Below are 21,147 nucleotides of genomic sequence, written 5' to 3'. Positions count from 1 at the left end.
CTCCAAAAATAACACTTTGGCAATGCCGATCATGTTTACATCAATTAACGTCACAGCGTGTGAGTTAAAATACACCACCTCAGTGTAATTCCAAACACGTGTGTGCTGGTCATGGCATATGCCGGGTCCCTTTGAATTGGGAAAACCAGGTTACCTGGTTAAAAATTGAAATCATTATGTTAAAGCAGACAACAAACAGCGGTAATTACGGGGATAATTAGTTGATGGCGATTAAATAATTATTTCATCAAGCAATGTTCAACGTAATCTTATTGCAGAAAAAACGGCGTGAAAAACAAACCAGCCGACAATATAAGCAGCGATTTCATGACGATTAAATAATAATTGGCGAAAAATTAGCAAAGATCTAACAGTTACCGATAATTGGTAAAGCACGGGGAGATTAAAAACGTTTTTTTCCGAAATATATCACTGCTGTCGGACACTGATTGAGAAAAACGCTCTAGGCCACAATGTCGCAAAAGTTATTGACGCGTGTATGACAATACACAGGGTCGAGTGTGTACACAGGTAATCTCGTTATCGATTTTTCCTGCTTGATGGCCCGATTTGCAGGCGTTTCGCATTCGCTGGACAACATTTAGAGACACTTTGTTTTTTGATGTAGGAGGATAAAATAATCGCCATTTTTTCTAGACAATTTTATGAAATAATAGCCAGTTGGATAAAATAATCGCCATTGGCGATAATGTCTGGCAGCAGCGTGAGCACTGCTAACTGAAGTGGCGATAACACAATTTTCACATGACATGATACGATAGTCAAAATATCATAACCGTACTGTAGTTTTTCTGTCAAAACCTAGAGTTTACAATGCTTTGTGATGCAGAATATAGCGCCTAATGAGAGATAACATGCATTTTAAAGGTTCCCAATTCATCAATTTTGCGACTCGAATTTTTCCCAATTCATTGATTTCGCGACTCCTTTTTTTCCCAATTTGAAGATTTCACGACTCAAAAAATTCCCAATTGTAGGGGTACAGGTACCTTTCCCCTTTGGGGAAAAAAAACGCTGGTAATGGAAAACGTGATTGGGTATCCAAAAGTATGATCGGTCCATACAATCACCTAAAAGCATCGAAGAGCACTGAATAGCAGCGAAAAGCACTCAATTTCTCTCTATATATGCAATATATCGTTTCTAGTGTGTGTTAACGGGTTTAATCAGTTATAAATGGTTATATCAGTGTATGTCTATACTACATTGTGCCCAAAATGGTAAATATCGGCAATATACCGACCGAAAAGCACTTCATGTGATGACCGAAAAGCACTCAATTTCTCTCTCTATATATGAAAAATTGCGTGTCTATTGTGTGTAAACAGATTAAATTAGTTATAAATGGTTATAATTCATGCATATTTATACTACCTTGTGTTAATTATGAGGTATTAATGTCCAAAATAGGATAAATATCCGCAATATACCGACCGAAAAGCACTTCATGTGAATACCGAAAAGCACTCAATTTCTCTCTCTATATATGAAAAATTGCTTGTCTATTGTGTGTAAACATATTAAATTAGTTATAAATGGTTATATTTCATGCATATTTATACTACCAGGGCCCTCACACTACTTTGGTGGAAGGGGTTCCCAGCCCTTAGGAGGGGGAATTTTCGCAGCGTTTACCTTTTTGGGGGATTTTTTTACTTACTCTCTCATTATTTCATTTGTACATGTTTGCACTATATTCATTGCATTTTTCATAATTTAGTATGTTTGAAAAGATTAAATTAAAATAGAATTGAGATATAATAATCATGAGACACATCTTTCAATTAAAAAAAAAAATTTTTTTTTTTAGGGGGGAATTTTTCCCCCAAAATGGGGGAAAAAGTATACTTTTCAGGTGGGGGACTGCTGCCGAAATTCGGCGGCAGATTTGATAGATTGAGGGCCCTGACTACCTTGTGTTTATTATGAGGTATTAATGCCCAAAATTGGATACATATCGGCAATATACCGACCGAAAAGCACTTCATGTGAAGACCGAAAAGCACTCAATTTCTCTCTATATATATGCAATATATCGTTTCTAGTGTGTGTTAACGGGTTGTATTAGTTATAAATGGTTCAATGAGTGTATGTCTATACTCAGGCCTTGACACTAACTTTTTTGACAGGGTACCCGGAGGGAACCCTACTTTCAACTTTTGGTGGCCCTCACCCGAACTAGGGTGCCCTCTTGTTTCAACACTCATTCGGCATAAGGGCAAATAAGTATAAGAAGCATACTAGTACATATTTGTATTTCCTATATTCAATTCTGTTGCCATTTAAAGCAGACCTATTAAAAGCTCATAACCTTGTCTTGTAAACGTTTAATATCATGTATTTCATCAATATCATGAGCATCGTCATCCTTGTCATAATCATCTTCAGCATAATCATCTTCAGCATTGTCCTTCGCCGCCAGAACTTAGCGTTTCGGAAGTTCTTATTATAAACTTTTAAGAAATAAAAGGTAATTACGCGCATTCAGGGGTTTCACTGGCCCAACAAAACTTGTTGCAACTTTTTTGCGCTGTGAAAACTGTTGATTATTCCAACCTTATTAATAAGAACAATCATTTAAAGAAACCTTACTACATTAATGTCATTGCCTATATTATCACTTTAAAAAGTATATGATTACATAAAAAACAATAAGTACCTTAATTAGTCATACCTTCATAAGTCTTAATAAGCTTTATTTGTATATAAATACCATTTTTGTCAACTTGATAAACAACACAGATAACCAAAATAATATAACAATATTACAGTACACTCCACGCGTTTTCCCCCAAAAACGCGCTCCCTCCGCAGTTTTTTTCTGCTAGCGAGTGTTCACGCGGCGTTGGAAGAGCGAGGTGAACTCGATAAAACGCTCGGCGTTACGCCGCGTTCGCTAATTCCCGCGGCGTGTATTACTTTAGGCTAGTCGGTAAATGCAGACACCTTCCGTTCTTATCAGTGATCGCCGCGCAACGCCGCGTTAGCAGTGTGCTACTGAGCATGCCAAAAAATAAAAACATTGTTATAATAAATTGTTTAAATACTGTAGTACATGTATAAAAAGATAATTGTATAGAAAATTAATAAGTATAAAAATTATGTTTTTTAATTCACAGGTACGTCTACAATATGAATTAGTCTAATATAATACATTTGACAAATTAATATTTAAATCATAACACATACGACACAAGAATAAATGTTCCGTAAAATTTCCAAATGAGAATAATAATTAGTAATCCGAAACACACTACGATTTTTAATTGTTAACACGACGTTTACAAATGCTTCCAATATACAGTCATGTATATTTCCCGACAAAAGCGCGCGAAAATTATGCTGCAATGTACAAGGTCAAGGTACAATGTATACTCCTGCAAAGCGTGCGTGTATTGATTTTTTTTATACAAACTTTGTAGCGCAGAGAACATTGTTGATTTCGGTTAAAAGTTTCTTTGGTATTTATTAACGAAATTATATCGCGAATAAGTTGATATTTCCTCTAAAATAATTTCAAATCCAACACGCCGAATCTTTATCGTTACGGTATTTTAGTAGAGTAATTATTTTAACACTAATTGTACTGTAAACTGATTACAGAAGACATCTGGGCGGAACTGGATTTTAAGTGTTTGACGTTATGAAAACACGCAAAGCTTGTCTACTGACCTATTGTGTAGACTGCTGTATTCGGTGTTTTGACAAAAGGGATTAACATGTGTGAATGTCACTCTGCCGATTTGGTCCATAATTACTGGTAAACATTGTTTAGAATGTCGACGCAACAAGAATACAACTGTGAATATTAAATGCAATTATCAACTCAATAGTAACCACCTTTTAGCAATCAATGGAATAACCTACAAACAAAGAGAAAATCAATGCATTAGCGAGCAGAGAATAGACTTTGTTCCGACAATTAAAACCATTCCTTATGCATTCGTTGAACGTGTTTACTTGAGTAAGTTATGCCTTTAGACAGGAAGCGGCTTTTCTTTGATTACGTCAAACTGTCAATTCACACAGATTTGCGAGATTTTTAGGGTCCTTGGTCATTTGTATACATGTTCATTATAGAAAATCACCTGCTAACATGAAAACTTTGGATTAAATTATCAAAATAAAAACAATATTGCAAACTGTGTTTATATTAATTGGTAAGTATTAGTTAAAAGACGACGTTTTGTGTGTCGTAAATCAACGAGTTTTCTATACAACCACAACTACTTCTACAACCACGTCGGGATCGATCTATCTTGGTTGTTTTTTTTAATTGTAAATATTATACTACATGTACATGTATGTACTTGTAATAAATGTAATTTTATTTGAAAATCAGGAAGTCAAACAAAATTAAATTGATCGTTATCTCGTAAAACGCGGAGTTTCCCCCGCGTTGCCAACGCCGAGGGCCGCCGCGTCGGTTTATCAGTTTTGCCGATCATTAACCGCCGCGTCCAAAATCATGCAAACGCCGCGTATAGCGGGATTTTCTTAATCTCCCTCCAGGTCGAAACCCGCAGAGTATGGAGGGATATTGGGGAAAACGCGTGGAGTGTACTGTAACTTTAATGTATTAAACAGTATACTGCCTAAATGTTTCAAAATTAATTATTTAAACATAGAATCACACCAATTTACATCATTCGAAAGGGAAAAAGAAATATAAAACATCAGAAAATAAATCATCTCACTTAATTTGTTAAACAGTTATATATGGTCATTTGGACATGTCATACATCAGCTTCTGTTGTTAAAACGTTTTCTGTTAGTGGTGGATGATTTCCAGGATCAATTAAATTATAGTTTTTCACGCCTATTTCCTGACAGAAAGGCCCAGATAATTACCACCATCTATTCTAGTTGCCTGAAATAACATAAAGCTTTTTTTTATACAAACTATCAACAACAAACAAACACATACATGTCACTATCTTTAAATGTCCGAATTTTAACATATCCGAAATATACTACACCAAGTGAACGATATACTTTTTATTTCAGAAATTGTTGGTATCTTAATCAAATTATATCCTTCCAAGGTCATTATAATAATGGAACTATTAAACAGAAATGCTCACAAATACCTGTAGAAAAAAGTGTATACCGGCATGTGTTTTTGTGGAGAAATTAAATGCTTTTGCCAGCCCGATCGCCTATGGTTTTGATTAAAGAAATAGCGGCCCTAATAATTATTATAATTACTGATCGTCATGACAGTTTGTCCCAGTGTTATTTTTTTTTTTTGGCTCAATATCATTAAGGAGCCATTAATAATCCGATAATAACCCCCATAAAACATGACAATAGCAGTAAAAAAAACGTTTGTAACACTTACACGCTTCAGTGATTTCAATATACTCTCTGCACTGTAGGCCGCTTACATTGTCGAAAATCAATATTTACAACTGACAGACGCTGGCCGCTAATGCTCAGTCGCGTGCTTTCGATTCGCAGTACATTTTCGGATAAGATTTTACAGATATTTTTTTATACGCCGCTCTTTAAATATTGGAGGCACTTTTAAAAATTCAAATGGTCAATCAAGACAAAGTGGTTCTATAAATTAAGGGTTCCCGGAGGACCACCCAGCTTGAAAGAACTGGTGGTCCTCGCCAAAATCTGGTGACCTCGGGTCCCCGGATTACCGTTAGTGTCGAGGCCTGTCTATACTACATGGTGCCCAAAATGGTAAATATCGGCAATATACCGACCGAAAAGCACTCAATTTCTCTCTATATATATGAAAAATTGTGTGTAAACAGATTAAATTAGTTATAAATGGTTATATTACATGCATATTTATACTACCTTGTGTTTATTATGAGGTATTAATGCCCAAAATTGGATACATATCGGCAATATACTGACCGAAAATCACTTCATGTGAAGACCGAAAAGCACTTAATTTCTCTCTATATATATGAAAAATTGCGTGTCTATTGCGTGTAAACGGATTAAATTAGTTATAAATGGTTATATTTCATGCATATTTATACTATCTTGTCTTTATTATGAGGTATTAATGCCCAAAATTGGATAAATATCGGCAATATACCAACCGAAAGGCACTTCATGTGAAGACCGAAAAGCACTCAATTTCTCGCTATGTATATGAATATTTGCGTTTCTATTGTGTGTAAAAGCACTCCCGCGACAGCAGAGAATCACAGAAAAGCACTTAAGTTCTCTATATATACATGAAAGTTAACTATAAGGGCGATTTTAATGGATTGAAAAGATGTACATATTTATTTAGTCAATAATGACTTCGTTAAATAATGATTTAAGTTTAAATATAAAGCTCAATACTATTTTGTGGCCACCAAAAAGCACTCCCCCGACAGCACAGAATCACCGAAAAGCACTCAATTTCTCTATATATACATGAAACTAAGCTATAAGTGCCGTTTATGATAGATTGAAAAGATGTACATATTTATTTAGTCAATAATGACTTCGTTAAATATTGATTTAAGTTTAAAGATAAAGCACAAGCACTCAATTTCTCTCTATATTTAATATAGTCAATGATGACTTCGTTAAATATTGATTTAAGTTTAAAAATAAAGCACTATATACATGAGCCGCGTTCTGAGAAAAATTGGCTTAATGCATGTGCGTTAAGTGTCGTCCCAGATTAGCCTGTGCAGTCCGCACAGCTAATCAGGGACGACACTTTTCGCCTAAACTTGATTTTCGGTGAGGAGTGACTTCCTTGAAACTAAAAATACCATAAAAGCGGAAAGTGTCGTCCCTGACTAGCCTGTGCAGACTGCGAAGGCTAATCTGGGATGACATTTTACGAACATGCATTAAGCCCCGTTTTCTCAGAACACGACTCATATATACATGAAGTAGTTTGCCAACATAATGAATATGTTGCCCAGCTCTTGCCTCGTGGAGGCCACCTCTTGTAAGAGCCAAATTTTGAAAAAAAAGGCGTTTTGTCGGAGATGTCGTGTACAAAGCACATGGGTTGCCTCATGGAACGCGGTTTCAACTGCTTTTACAAGAGCGCGGCGTTCGTCGTCACTGCCAATGACTAGGGAGTAGAGTCGAGCCGCATAATTTCATTTTCAGGGTATTAAAGAAGTGGCAGTACGACTCAAAGTCACTATTATCATGAATATAGATTGGACCTAAAGTTGCATTAGCAGGAATTGAACATGTTTCTACCTTTGTAACTTTAATATCATCACTGAGTGGAGAAACATCATTTACTAAAATTTTGTTTGCAGGAATCAATGTCACAAAATCGTTCAGTTCTAGGATGATTATCTCCGAGCGAGACATTTGAGACCACATTATTGTTATATCAGGTGACATGTCTTTACATCCCCTACCCACAACACGCCGTGTTAAGACTTCGGACGTATAGTCCGAGAACGGCTGAGGCGGATAGTACGACTTAATGCATTCTTTGATTACTGCGCTTACCACAAAGATTAGCTCGATGCATGATCAAATGTTCATAACTATAACATCATGCAACAAATTTGAAATATTCCTCCTTAAGTATTCTGTCATCGGCGAGGAACTGATCCGATTTGCAGTAACTTTCGTTTTCAATAAGTTCAAGAGCAGATAACAATCTCAACAAAATATGTTGCTCTTCACTACCATTCAAACTTTTTGAAATATATCTGAACAGACAGTTGCCGTCAACGATTGGTTTTATAGGTGTGTAATGCCCTATCATTGCAGGATGAAATTTGTGCAGAATATTGATCGCCTTCTTTTCTGCGTCTGAAGACGGGAACATAACATCCGTCTGCTTGAATCCCACATTATACGCATCTAATAGTTTCCTTTCAGACTTAGCAGCATTTAGGGTCAATCCCTGAAAAGTCGGACGTCTTTAAAAGTCGGACAGTTGACAGTAAAACACATAATAAAATATACAATAACCGACTTGAAATCCCCAGTAACACGCATTTAGTGACACATAGCCATTCACTTTGAAAAATACATCTGCACAGTATGTGCATCGACACCGTTTACGTAAACACAAAACCAATGACGTGCCACACACAGGCTTATGACGATACGCATTGTTTCCAGAAAGGCGGGCAATTTGAATGCTAAGGTTCTTTCAGTGATTTTCATTACGCAACTGCTATACGATTGTATATTCATTAAGATATTGATTGTTTTATTGTTTAAGGAGATGAAATTTAATAGTTTTATGAAGAATATCTGAAAATTTATTATGTATTTGACGAAATTAAAAGTGTCCGACATTTAACTACATATTTTGCATTGCAGTTAAAACTTGGACAATAGCAAGGAAATAACACAAAAAACGAGGCCACTTTGCACAAAGTTATCAATCATGACTAATTATTGACAATAAATACTAAATACAGCAGTAAGCCTGTACAGTTCGTAAATGTTATAATGAAATAAACACCGACTGCCCGGCTATATCATTGGTTAGCACACTCGATTATCACTCAGGCGACCCAGGTTTGATACCCGCTCCCGGCGCATATGAGTTCGGTTGGTGGTCAGCTGTTTTCCCCACAGCACAAGACCACCTCAATATTATTACCTAAGTAAATAGTTAATCATTGCATATATAATTCAAATTTTGTTCAAACTTTTGTAAGTTTAAAAATCTGATTAGGTAGTTGCGCGGAAGGACCTAATAAACTTCGAAATACACACCGTCCCGCCCGCACGCCCGCATGCATCCCCCACCACACACATTAAGTATTGATTTAAAAATTGCGTTGAGGCCATTTCATTTGCATTTTAAAATTATAAATCTTTAAAGGCAATGAAGAAAGTCATCATTGAAGGTCTATATGCAGTCGGCATGCATCACCATGGGCAAAGGGCTCTCCAGGTTGCCGCCCAATACCGTGGAAAACCGGAACCGAAAAAATCTTTTGACCGACATGCCATTGCCATCCACGCACACCCTTCAGATAGATTGTGTGCCTATTTGCGTCGCCAAGACACTCTTTTCACATTGGAATTTCACAGACTCAATTTCATAGATGGACATATTTTAATTAAACCGAAATTTGAGCCTGTATTCCGTGCCCGTGTGGGTCCATCTCAACGATGTAATTTGGGATTTTACGCGAAGGATGAACATGTAGCTTCCATCCAGATATGTGCTCGTAATCATGGCATGCCTGTGCGCTTTGCAGATTAACATGACAAGTGTTATGTATTTTAAAATACATGTAGATTTATTAAACATACATAGTTTCAGATGTCCGTTTTGTCTTTTATTTTATTTCCATTTTTATTGCATTTATTCGATTTGTTGTAATCTCCAAAAGTCATCTTAGTAGGTAAGGAATCGCACAGTGTAAGCACGGTGTGCGATCTTACATAATTGCCAGTAATGAGGTTCAAGCCTAGGAGGGGTTAAGGTCGTACGCAGTCTTAAGTAGCCAAATATTATTTTTTTATACACAAAGTTTTAAAATCATTTAAATTATCATTTTTACTTAGACAGCATCAAACGCAGCAAAATAAGGCAGTACTCAAATGAAGGAGGTTGCACCCTCCGTGAAAAGCTACGTAATTGATAGTTTTATGTAAAGTGCGCACATGTTGGTGAACACTTATTTGCATTAATAATTCTTCATTGAGATGATCAAAAACGTGGTTTTATTCATCATTATCGTCGCCATCACCATTGCTTTTCATATTTGGCTTTCAGCTATGGCGCGGAAGCATTAAATAGTACAGCACACGTAAAATACTGCTACATTCAAATTAATTCATTTTACTGTAAATAAATGAAGTTTGGTTCAATTACTGTTCCACAGTCCGAGATTTAACTACGCAAAAATAACTGTCCGAGTTTCGGCTACAGTGTGTCCGAGTTTCGACTACTCTGTCCGAGTCATAGCGATTCGCATCAAGCAACATTTTCATAATGTAAATCGCGGTGTTTTCACATAACATCATCGATGTCACCAAAATTCGAAACTACGCTCATTTGACTTTATAAGGGGAGGTAATCCCCAAAACGACTCGTCGTATGTTCTATATAATGATACAATAGCTTTGGGATATAGAGTGTTGTCCGACTTTTCACGGATTGACCCTATCAATGCATTTTTCTTTTTTTACTGTAATGCGGCCCGAAGTCTGTAAAAAGAGGGTGTCCCGAAGAGTTGACTAAATTTCAACAGCTAACATTAAATCAAGCGCGTAAACTTCACAAAACACGATATTTCCTTATTTCCGTTCACATTTTAAAAATGTTTGTATAAATGGGTTACTAACGCTCGATTGGTCATTGTCGGCTCGGTAAGTAGTTCCCGAGCCGACAATAACCAATCGAGCGTTACTAACAGTAAAACACCCAACAGCGGTATAATGTTATAGATTTATTTTTGCATTTACATAAATTCAAAACATTTTTAGTTCATAATGTTATTCATGTTAAATAAATACATCAGTTCTTCTTTTCATTTGCATCAAATTTAAGGTTAAAGTCCGATTGTTTTTAAAAAAAACCTGCTTTTTTATGAATATATCAAGCATGTACACTTAACAAAAACACGTGATGTTTAAAAATTTTCTTAAGTGCGCGTGCAATTGAACGTTGAGTTAAGCGAGAGTTGCGAATTAAATTACACATAATGAAAAACTGATACTATTCCGTCAGGTTGATTTATATATCATGTTTCATCGTGGCAATATGTTCATTGTTTCATTAATTTTTTTTACTTAAATGATTGAAAAATTATGTCAGAAAACCAGCTTTTCGCATTAAATGACCTTTAACATAACGCCATCAGACCCGAATGAATACACGTCATTTATTCCAAGCAGATAAATAACAAATACTAAAATAAAACAGGGGAAATCTACACTGTGTATTAGCAATCTGCTGTGGTGATCTTATCAGCTCAATACACAGGAAAATGGCTACTGTACTGGAAAAATTGGATTTACAGCCAAAATAACTGTTTTCATTTCAGTCTACACTGTGTATTAGCAATCTGCTGTGGTGATCTTATCAGCTCAATACACAGGAATATGGCTCCTGTACAGGAAAAATTGGATTTACAGCCAAAATAACTGATTTCATTTATTGCTGAAGTGGTGTGTACTTTAACAATTAACAACGCGAATTGATCCACCTCACCGTTGCACATTTTTTATTAAATTAATTAATTTACTGAGTTAATTAAAGACGGCGCTAATAAAGTGTGAAGTTGGAAATTAAGAAATAAGATCTATTTTCGCATGCCACTGAATAGACATGATACATGGATATAATATAAATAAGACACATTTGAATATTTCATTTCTCAAAAAAAATTAGCACGCAGTCAAATATATATATAATAGATTAAAGACCAGAAAACAATATAAGTAAGACACATTTGCATCTTTCATATCTTAAAAAAGCAACATGTGAATCTAAAGCAATACATTTATTACTGACACTACCTTTTCTAAAAGTAGGCGGACAACATAAGTTCAAAGAAGGAACCACAATTAAATAAGATCCATTTTCGAATGATACTGATTGTATAGCAAGTAGTCACATATTAATTCTAGCTTGCATTAGTTAAAATAATTTTGTTAATTAAGTTCACATTAATCTGTTCTTTAAATAGAGATTAAAAGGGTTTAAAGACGGCGCTAATTAAGTGTGAAAGTGCGCGTGCCTTTGAACGTTGAGTTAAGGGAGAGGTGCGAATGAAATAATTAATTGAAGGTGCGAAAATATATTTCCAAACTGCTTTGTGCTGATAAAAGAAGCGTACCGGCTGTTCGTTCACAAGTTGTTAGTGATGACTTCAGACTTTTTTCTTTTTTTTGTCTTCTTAATTAGGATCGGAGTTAGTGTTCGTGCGTCGTATGAATAGATATCGTTGCAGGAAATTAAAATGATCCGTAAAAATTAAGTTTTAATCTGAACAGACATTTCCGATTTCAGAATAAAGTATATGGCTTATTTCGTATTTTTCCACACATGTTCTTCTTAACTTTAATTTAATTTATATTGAAATATAAGTATAATAAGTTAACAAGTGGTTTAGTTATGGTTATATTTCATGCATATTTTTCATATATATAGAGAGAAATTGAGTGCTTTTCGGTCTTCACATGAAGTGCTTTTCGGTCGGTATATTACCGCTATTTATCCAATTTTGGGCATTAATACCTCATAATAAACACAAGGTAGTATAAATATGCATGAAATATAACCATTTATAACTAATTTAATCTGTTTACACACAATAGACATGCAATTTTTCATATATAGAAAGAGAAATTGAGTGCTTTTCGGTCTTCACATGAAGTGCTTTTCGGTCGGTATATTGCCGATATTTACCATTTTGGGCACAATGTAGTATAGACATACACTCATATAACCATTTATAACTAATTAAACCCGTTAACACACACTAGAAACGATATATTGCATATATATAGAGAGAGAAATTGAGTGCTATTCTGTGCTTTTCAATGATTGTATGCACCCAAGTATGATACCCGCTCATATAAAAAATTAATTGAGTATTTGTACCAAAACAAACAAGTGAATTGGGTAATTGCAATAAAACATGAATTTAGCTTCTCAAAACCGTACCTACATAAAGTCACTGTTATGTATTCAATTGCAGTATAGGTTGTTCGATCTTTCTGCTACCAGATTCAACAATCTGAAGCTAAGGAAATGTGTTATTGTTTTTAGATAGAGCTATGTATTAGCTACATCTAAATGCCAAAGTTGTTGATTTGTATTATTTTTTGGCAATGCAGCCGGACTCTGATTGATGGCTGTCAGTAAAAATTTTTTTTAGTTGAAACCCTTGTTACTATTATTATATTTAAAATTATTTTTTGGCATTTTCGGTCTAAACACACTTTATTATACTATTCCAACACCGTTCTAGCCCCCTGTGCACCCCATCAACAAGTTCATCTAAAATACTACCGCAGATGCCCACGCAGGGCTTTTCATCCTTATATAACAGAGGCCGATATTCGGCTCCTTCCCAATTCTAAAAAGCCTTATTTTTTCCCAACTCTGGCTGAAAGACTTCCCAAAAAAAACGATTGAAATTCCCCTGAAAATCAAAAAAATAAACACAGCGGATAGTGTTTTGTAGCCAAGTTACTATTCGGTATAGTTTTACTGGTCTTGTAGATGATTGTAATTTCATTGAAAGCTTCCACGAGCGATAAACAAAGATGAAGGTTTATTTTGCGTAATTGTTGTCTGGTATCGATTTTTTCGCTACCAGTTCAGTTAAGGTATTTCCCCACTACCGCTAAGCCGAATTTTAATTGTATTTGTGTACCAGTCTAGAACAGAATATTGCGTAGTACGGGTTTTATTGTCGGTTTTTGCACGAGGGCCGCAAGGGAGGTCACCAGTGTCATCGCTGAATTTTCAGTTTGAAAAGTTTAAAAATGCAAAACAAAGGGAAATGGCTTTGTGAAGTTTTGAATTGTGTGACTGTGACAGAGTCTGTCATAACGAAAAAAGAGATAACTTTTAGTTTACTGTTCAAAAACTGCTGTTACCTGTTGAAAAGTTTATCTGTTTGAAAATATAGCTGGCCAATCTTTGAAAAGAACATTTCCAGGTCATTAATTCATAACAAAAATAAAGTTCAAACCATTATTGTGACTGTTTAAAATTGATTAAATGATTTACCTGTGATGAAATGCTTTAAAAGTTTTTTTCCCAAAATGGCCATTTATCGCGCTTAAATTTCCCAATTTGCAAGGCTAGGGCTTCTTCCCAATTTCCAGATGAAAAGCCCTGCTACGGAACAAAACATGGAGTTAATAATGTCATGAACCATGTCCTTTGCAATTGTTTTAGATTTATTTACCACGACAAAGGAATTTATATGTTGTTTTGTATTTTTTACGGAACTTTTCGTCTGCCGAGACGCCATTTTGTTTGACTCGCATGCGTCATCATCTAAACGATTGGTAAATACGTAACCAGATAAAACAAGCGCTTGTCGATTAAGACTCTAGTCAAAACAGCCAAAACAAAACGGGACTTTTCATTACGCATAGAAAGCGACTTGAATTGGGTATCGGCGATTTGTTTTGCGTACCGGTAGGCACATGTTTGAAAAAAATTGCGTATCCATCTATTTTTGATAGCGTATTTACGCAAATACGCAGCTTATCTGTAGCTCTGCATGTATCTGAAATGATTCCAGAATGGCAAAAGTATTATTTTTTTCCAATTGTTACTGCAATAATTAGGCCACGACTTTTATATTTCTTGGTTTACAAAACCGCCGACCCTAATTTTTGGAAAATGGGGAAAAAAATAAAATCGTAAAATCGTCTTTTTTATATATTTTATTCCTGACCGCACTGAAAAACTAGCGAAACAAGAAAAAAAACGATCCGGTTTGAGTACGGTTGCGAATTAAATCAAGTAAGTACAATCAACGATTGGTTGGTTTCCTGTCTTTTCTCCCCCTGGACATTTCTTCCCTGGTCTTTTCTATAAGTACTTCAGACTGATTGAAATGTTTGATGTCCAGTGATTAAAGACACAATTTAATTAAATTATCACATTCCTGATTGATCTGGAATATTGTTGGTTGATTTATTCTTCATTTAAATTATTATTTCATACAAATTTTTTTTTTATTTAATACAAAAAAATGTCTTGGCACAGATATAACTTCTGAAATTATATTATTGTAACAATTATAACACATTCATAGTTTTTTATTCATTTTAATAATATTTAAAACAAAAAAATATATTTTAACTTTCATTAAATGTTTTACAAAACTTAAAATTGTGTTTGATGTATACCATAATATGATGAGTAAAAATTGATGATTTGAAATAAAATTAATTAATTAGTAATTGTGTTGTGTTTCTGTTTCTGTTAAAAATATATTTAAACTTTCATTAAATGTTTTACAAAACTAAAAATTGTTTTTGATGTATACCATGATAATTTATTATGAAAAAAATGATGATTTGAAATAAAATTAAATAAATTAATTAGTAATTGTGTTGTGTTTCTGTTTAATGATCAGTTAAAAATGAGCTAAGATGTTGATTGGCACATTCTTTCAAATAAACAAGGCTGACACATTCCAAAGGATGACACATTCCTGAGTAGCAAGACTTTTTCACAAGAATGTCTCAGGGATTCACACCTGACTATTTCCACATCCTGTCCATATCCTGCCCAGTCCCAATCATTAAACAAGCTAGTTTTGATTTGACTTTCATTTGTCCATGGTCATTTTGAAATTTATATTTTACAATTTGGAAATATTTATTTTAAATTCAAAATTAATAATCAATATTCAAAATTTGGGTTGCTACATATTTAAATCACACACTTATTGTAGCAATTTATTTCAATTTGCTATCATTTATTGTGTGATCTAAATCTTAAGCAGTTTAAATTAAATAGTTTTATTTTAGTAACTTTTTAAATTGTGTACATTAATACTTTGGCATTAGTAAATAAAAAGTAGCTTAGCATATGTTTAAAAAAAAGTACATACTTAATTCAAATTAATAAATTGATTTATTTTGAAATATAATTTTTAGGTACTTTATTGTTAATAATTTTTAAGTATTCGCTAATAAATCTTAACTGTTCAAAAATAAAAATATACTTAAGTCATCAAGTGGATTTTTTTCAGAAATGCAAATAAGACTGAGTTTTTTGTTTACTCAAATATTTGGGTCTGGTTATGTAGTATCAATTTTATCTAAATATTATTAAAAAAAAGATACAACATAAAAATACTCAATTTCAAATAAATGCAAAGACTCTTTAAATAAATTTAATATTATAATGTTGAAATGACATAAACACACTCAATCTATTTCATTGACAAATAATGAAAATGAAGCAATGATAAACTTCCTTTCTCTATTGATGAGCTTGATTGAACACTGATTGAATTAATTCAATCAGTGACTAATCAAGTATATCAATAGAGGTGTTAAAAGTAGCAGATTAATCCCCACAGTATGGATATACTGGGGGGAGAAAAGACTAGGGGGAGAAAAGACTAGAGGGATAAATGGTCAAGGGGGAGAAAAGACCGTACACCGATTGGTTCACATATATTGCAGATATCGGGCTATTTTTCAATGTGACACATTATGTACCAGTCCTTTTATGGGCACTTTTCAAAATTTATTTTGGGTAAAAATTACAGACAATAGGAAAATCATCGTCAGTAAAATGTCGACCCCATCAAAATTTATTTCCGAGTCTGTGACGCAACTATATTGTTTAACATGTTAATTATATTAAACAAACCGGATATTATAGTAGATAAAAAAGTATTACCTTGCAATTTGATAATTAGTATAAATAATCCATTTAAACACTGCCATTATTTACGATATATGTGTTTAGGAATTTTGTAAACACGTCCTCCATAGTTTATAGGAACTGTACAGAAAGTTTGGAAATCGGAACAAATCAGTATATCTCGGAAAATCATTGATAAATGTATTTGTCGTTTCAATGCTTAGGGCCGAGTAATTTCGTCAAATCGGAACTCATCTTGCGTAAAACACTAGCTCAATTAACCGTTAAAATCTGCCTCCGTTCTCTGCAAAAGATTTGAAGGCGGAGCTATGCACGTGCTATTATTAAATTGGAGGATTGCATTTGAGAAACAAACACACGATTGGTTCGGCATGTTGATAGCTAGACAAAGGAAGCCAATTTTGTCGGCGCGAAATTTGTCGCTTTATTGCTTCAGACAGAAAGCGGCTTTCCTTTGATGACCTCAAACTGTCAATTCACACAGACTGCACATTTTCGGAAGACTTAAACTGACTCCTTGTTTACAATTCCAGTAAAAAAACACTTGCTAACATTAAAATTTGGATTAAATTATCAAAATAAAGCAAAAGCGAAGTTGACAAATATGATTAAATTAATTGGCGTTGGTTCAAATAAGACGTTTTGCGTTGTAAATCAACAAGTTTTCATGACAACAACAACTTTTACAAAATTACCGTGACGACGCAGGGATCAATCTACCTCGATTTTTTTTTCATGGACGATCTCATAAGTCGACTCAGTCGAGTAAGAGCAAACACATAATTTGTGTATGAGTAGTTTATCTTATATAAGATTTATGCAACGGGCATCGCATTGCGTAATGGTGCGCATCGAATTACGGAAATGAAGCACAGTTTTTCGTTTTAATGGGAGAAGAACGCATGTCTTGTAATGGAGTGTTTAAAATTGCCTGATGTTACAAAAGGTGCTTTTAGGACTCATTTCATTTGAAGATATAGATGTGTTTCATTGCATAATTTGATTTTTTGTCTCTGTGTTAAAGTCACTATAACGCTCAAAATCAACGAAAATTTCGTTAAGTGTTTCGTTAAATAAAGTCAACACCTTAACAATCAGTGTTCCTTATAGCTATAGCCAAAATTTTAACGCTAGATGTGGTATGATTACTTAGATATTTGTAGATACAAAATGCTCGTTTTTATACGCCCGTCTATGACGGGACGTATTATGGTATACCCCGCGTCCGTCTGTCCGTCCGTCCGTCTGTCCGTCCGTATGTCTGTTAATGTCGTACGCTACGTCAAATATCCTTCGATGGATTTTTTTCAAATTTCAACACAATCTTAATATTGATAAACCCTGATCCCCTTTCGTTTTTGACGGAATTCTGAATTGTCGTTCCAGAGTTATGGGACTTTGTTCGTCAAAATTTCGTTATTTCATTGAATGTCCTACTGTAGCTATATAAAAATGTTAAAGTTGTTATAACTTTGGTATGCTTGGACCTAGAGTCTTGAAACTTGACATGAAGGTTGGCCAGAACTAGTAAGTAACCCCTGGACATTTCAAGGTCATTCATTTGAAGGTCAAGGTCACTGTGACCTTGAATGTAAAAATGTTAAAGTTCTTATTTCATGTTATAACTTTGGTATGCTTGTACCTAGAGTCTTCAAACTTGAAATAAAGATTGGCCAGTACTAGAAGATGACCACTGGTCATTTCAATGTCATTCATTTGAAGGTCAAGGTCACTGTGACCTTAAATGTTAAAATGTTAAAATTGTTATAACTTTGGTATGCTTGGACATAGAGTCTTCAAACTTGACATGAAGGTTTGCAAGCACACTTAGATGACCACTGGTCATTTCAAGGTCATTCATTCTAAGGTCAAGGTCACACAAGGTCACTGTGACCTTAAATGTTAAAATGTTAAAATTGTTATAACTTTGGTATGCTTGGACATAGAGTCTTCAAACTTGACATGAAGGTTTGCAAGCACACTTAGATGACCACTGGTCATTTCAAGGTCATTCATTCTAAGGTCAAGGTCACTGTGACCTTAAATGTTATTGTTGTTCATGTATCCTACCGTAGCTCAAATATCCCCCGATGGATTTTTTATACGCCCGTCTATGACGGGACGTATTATGGTATACCCCGCGTCCGTCTCTCCGTCCGTCCGTCCGTCCGTCCGTCCGTCCGTCCGTCCGTCCGTCTGTTAATGTCGTACGCTACGTCAAATATCCTTTGACAGATTTTCTTCAAATTTTAACACAATCTTAATATTGATAAACCCTGATCCCCTTTCGTTTTTGACGGAATTCTGAATTGTCGTTCCAGAGTTATGGGACTTTGTTCGTCAAAATTTCGTGATTTCATTGAATGTCCTACTGTAGCTCAAATATCCTTCGATGGATTTTTTTCAAATTTCAACACAATCTTAATATTGATAAACCCTGATCCCCTTTCGTTTTTGACGGAATTCTGAATTGTCGTTCCAGAGTTATGGGACTTTGTTCGTCAAAATTTCGTGATTTCCATGCTCATGTACTTATAAAATAAACCATGTATTCAAATACAAATAAACTGAAGTAAAAAAATGATTCAAAGGGTTATTTATTACCTTACTACTTCATTGGCGAACGACGGGCGTATCATGCGCTCATGGCGCAGCTTTTATTATTTATTTGTGGCCACAATTAATTCCGGGTGTGTAGAAATACCGAAATCCCCGTAATTACCGAAATCCTCAGAAATCCCCAATAATATGTATTATTTATCAAAATACTGCGGATATTAAGATAGAATATTGCAAAATACAATCTATTCACTGATAAAAATTGTTTTTATCCATGTTTGGTAGTGAAAAACTAAAATATATACATAATTATTGGGATTCCGAGTATGAATCCATAGTGCATGTTTTCACAGGCACGATCAGGTACAGAAATCCCTGCTGTAAAGCTCTTCAAGTGTCAAAAAATCATCTGGGTGGCTTTTTGATATTAGAAAGAAGAGGTACAGACAAAAACTTAACAACAATATTTACAGCGGGGATTTCTGTACCTGATCGTGCTTGTGAAAACATGCACTATGGATTCATACTCGGAATCCCAATAATTATGTATATATTTTAGTTTTTCACTACCAAACATGGATAAAAACAATTTTTCATCAGTGAATAGATTGTATTTTGCAATATTCTATCTTAATATCCACAGTATTTTGATAAATAATAAATATTATTGGGGATTTCGGTAATTACGGGGATTTCCGTATTTCTACACACCCGGAATTAATTGTGGCCACAAATAAATAAAAACGAGCATTTTGTATCTACAAAAATCTAAGTAATCATACCACATCTAGCGTTGAAATTTTGGCTATTGCTATAAGGAACACTGATTGTTAAGGTGTTAACTTTATTTTACGAAATACTTAACGAAATTTTCGTTGATTTTGAGCGTTATAGTTACTTTAAGACTATAAAAGATATGTTGTCTTTGTTCTGATGTTATAAGTATTAACTTTTTTCCTATGATGTTTTTGTTTGTTTGTTTTTTTTGACCGCCGGATGAACCATTTTCAAAATAATTTTTGTAAACCAATAAAAAAAAGTCGTGGCCTTATGGTCAATATTACTTTTCTATTAGTCAGCAGAAAAGTGCACAAGTAGGCCATAGGAAGTCCATACCCCTGTCTTTTTTTGTTGTAGAATAGACACATTTCATTGTATCTTTATGATGGATATTACAGCCTGCTATGGTTATGTCTTGTGTTAATTGTCTTACAGAGATTATGCATTTATTTCCAGGTTTCTATGGGATACCATGGACTACAGAACAAAGAAAACTTCTATTTCAATGGTGAGACTTATGATTTTGCATAACTGTTTACTACACATACATATATTATGGCATTCAGTTGTTTTGACTAGTTTTTTTACGGACTTATACTGTCTATATTTTGTCTTGTCTTGAAATAGTTAGTGGTATATTGCACTTTTTCATGTCTTTATTTGTGCATTTCAGGATGAAAACAATGGGAATGACCACATACATGTATGCACCAAAAGATGATGCGAAACATAGGGCTTTCTGGAGGGATTTGTATTCGGTTGAAGAAGCAGGTGGGCTGACATTTATGTGGACTTACAAAATATTTAACATGGCAGATTGACCATCTGTCAATCTGAGTGATGTCAAAACTCAACATCACATTTGTTACACAATAAACAAAATTGTTTGATATTTCACATCAGTTCATGATTGAACACAAAACGTTACTTTTGTTATTTTTAACTTAATTTGGTGCATGTGTCTGGCGTTCTTATTTTGTTAAGAACCATGGGTTATTTAACTCTGTTTCTGCTTGCTTTTAGACAATCTCACCAGCTTGATTGAAGCAGCAACAGAAAACAACATCACACTGGTGTATGCCATCTCGCCAGGGCTGGACATCAGTTTTTCTAGTTCCAAGGATGTGCAGTGTCTGAAACGTAAATTGGAGCAGGTAAATTAAAGCTGTGTCATGCAAAAATGAGTCTTATGTGGCCTAAGTAGCTCCAGACCAGCGCACATATTCGCACAATCTGTTCAGGAGCTACCCAGTCTGCTATTACATTAAAGTCACACAAGATTTTGCTGTCTCTTAGTATTAGTAGTTTGTGACCAGACTGGGCAAATAGGAGGCATATTGCATTAGACCAATTATTGCAATGAAGATTGTAGAATGTATACTATTGGAACTTCTGAACTGTTAACATCAGAATAAAGTAAAATTCTTTCAATTTAAAATTTAAATGAACGGAACATGTGGTAACATTAGGTGTAGATGAACAGTGCCCCAGATAATTAT

The 21,147-nt window shown here is 34.5% G+C and overlaps 1 protein-coding gene across 50 annotated transcripts in view; it reads left to right on the top strand.

The window, feature by feature from the left end:
* The window catches only part of LOC127841352 (protein O-GlcNAcase-like), a 52,497-nt gene that overhangs the window by 2,298 nt on the left and 29,052 nt on the right, over window positions 1–21,147 (top strand). For all 50 annotated transcript variants that reach the window (XM_052370134.1, XM_052370114.1, XM_052370154.1 and 47 more), the window contains exons 2-4: window positions 20,105–20,156; window positions 20,322–20,419; window positions 20,672–20,802. In XM_052370134.1, the coding sequence (XP_052226094.1) occupies window positions 20,105–20,156; window positions 20,322–20,419; window positions 20,672–20,802 (281 nt within the window). The remainder of the gene's footprint in view (window positions 1–20,104; window positions 20,157–20,321; window positions 20,420–20,671; window positions 20,803–21,147) is intronic.

The sequence above is a fragment of the Dreissena polymorpha genome, chromosome 8 (assembly GCF_020536995.1).
Source record: "Dreissena polymorpha isolate Duluth1 chromosome 8, UMN_Dpol_1.0, whole genome shotgun sequence".
Classification (NCBI taxonomy): Eukaryota; Metazoa; Mollusca; class Bivalvia; order Myida; family Dreissenidae; genus Dreissena; species Dreissena polymorpha.
The sequence above is the reverse complement of the archived record's forward strand: the minus strand, read 5'-3'. Positions and strand labels throughout refer to the sequence as shown.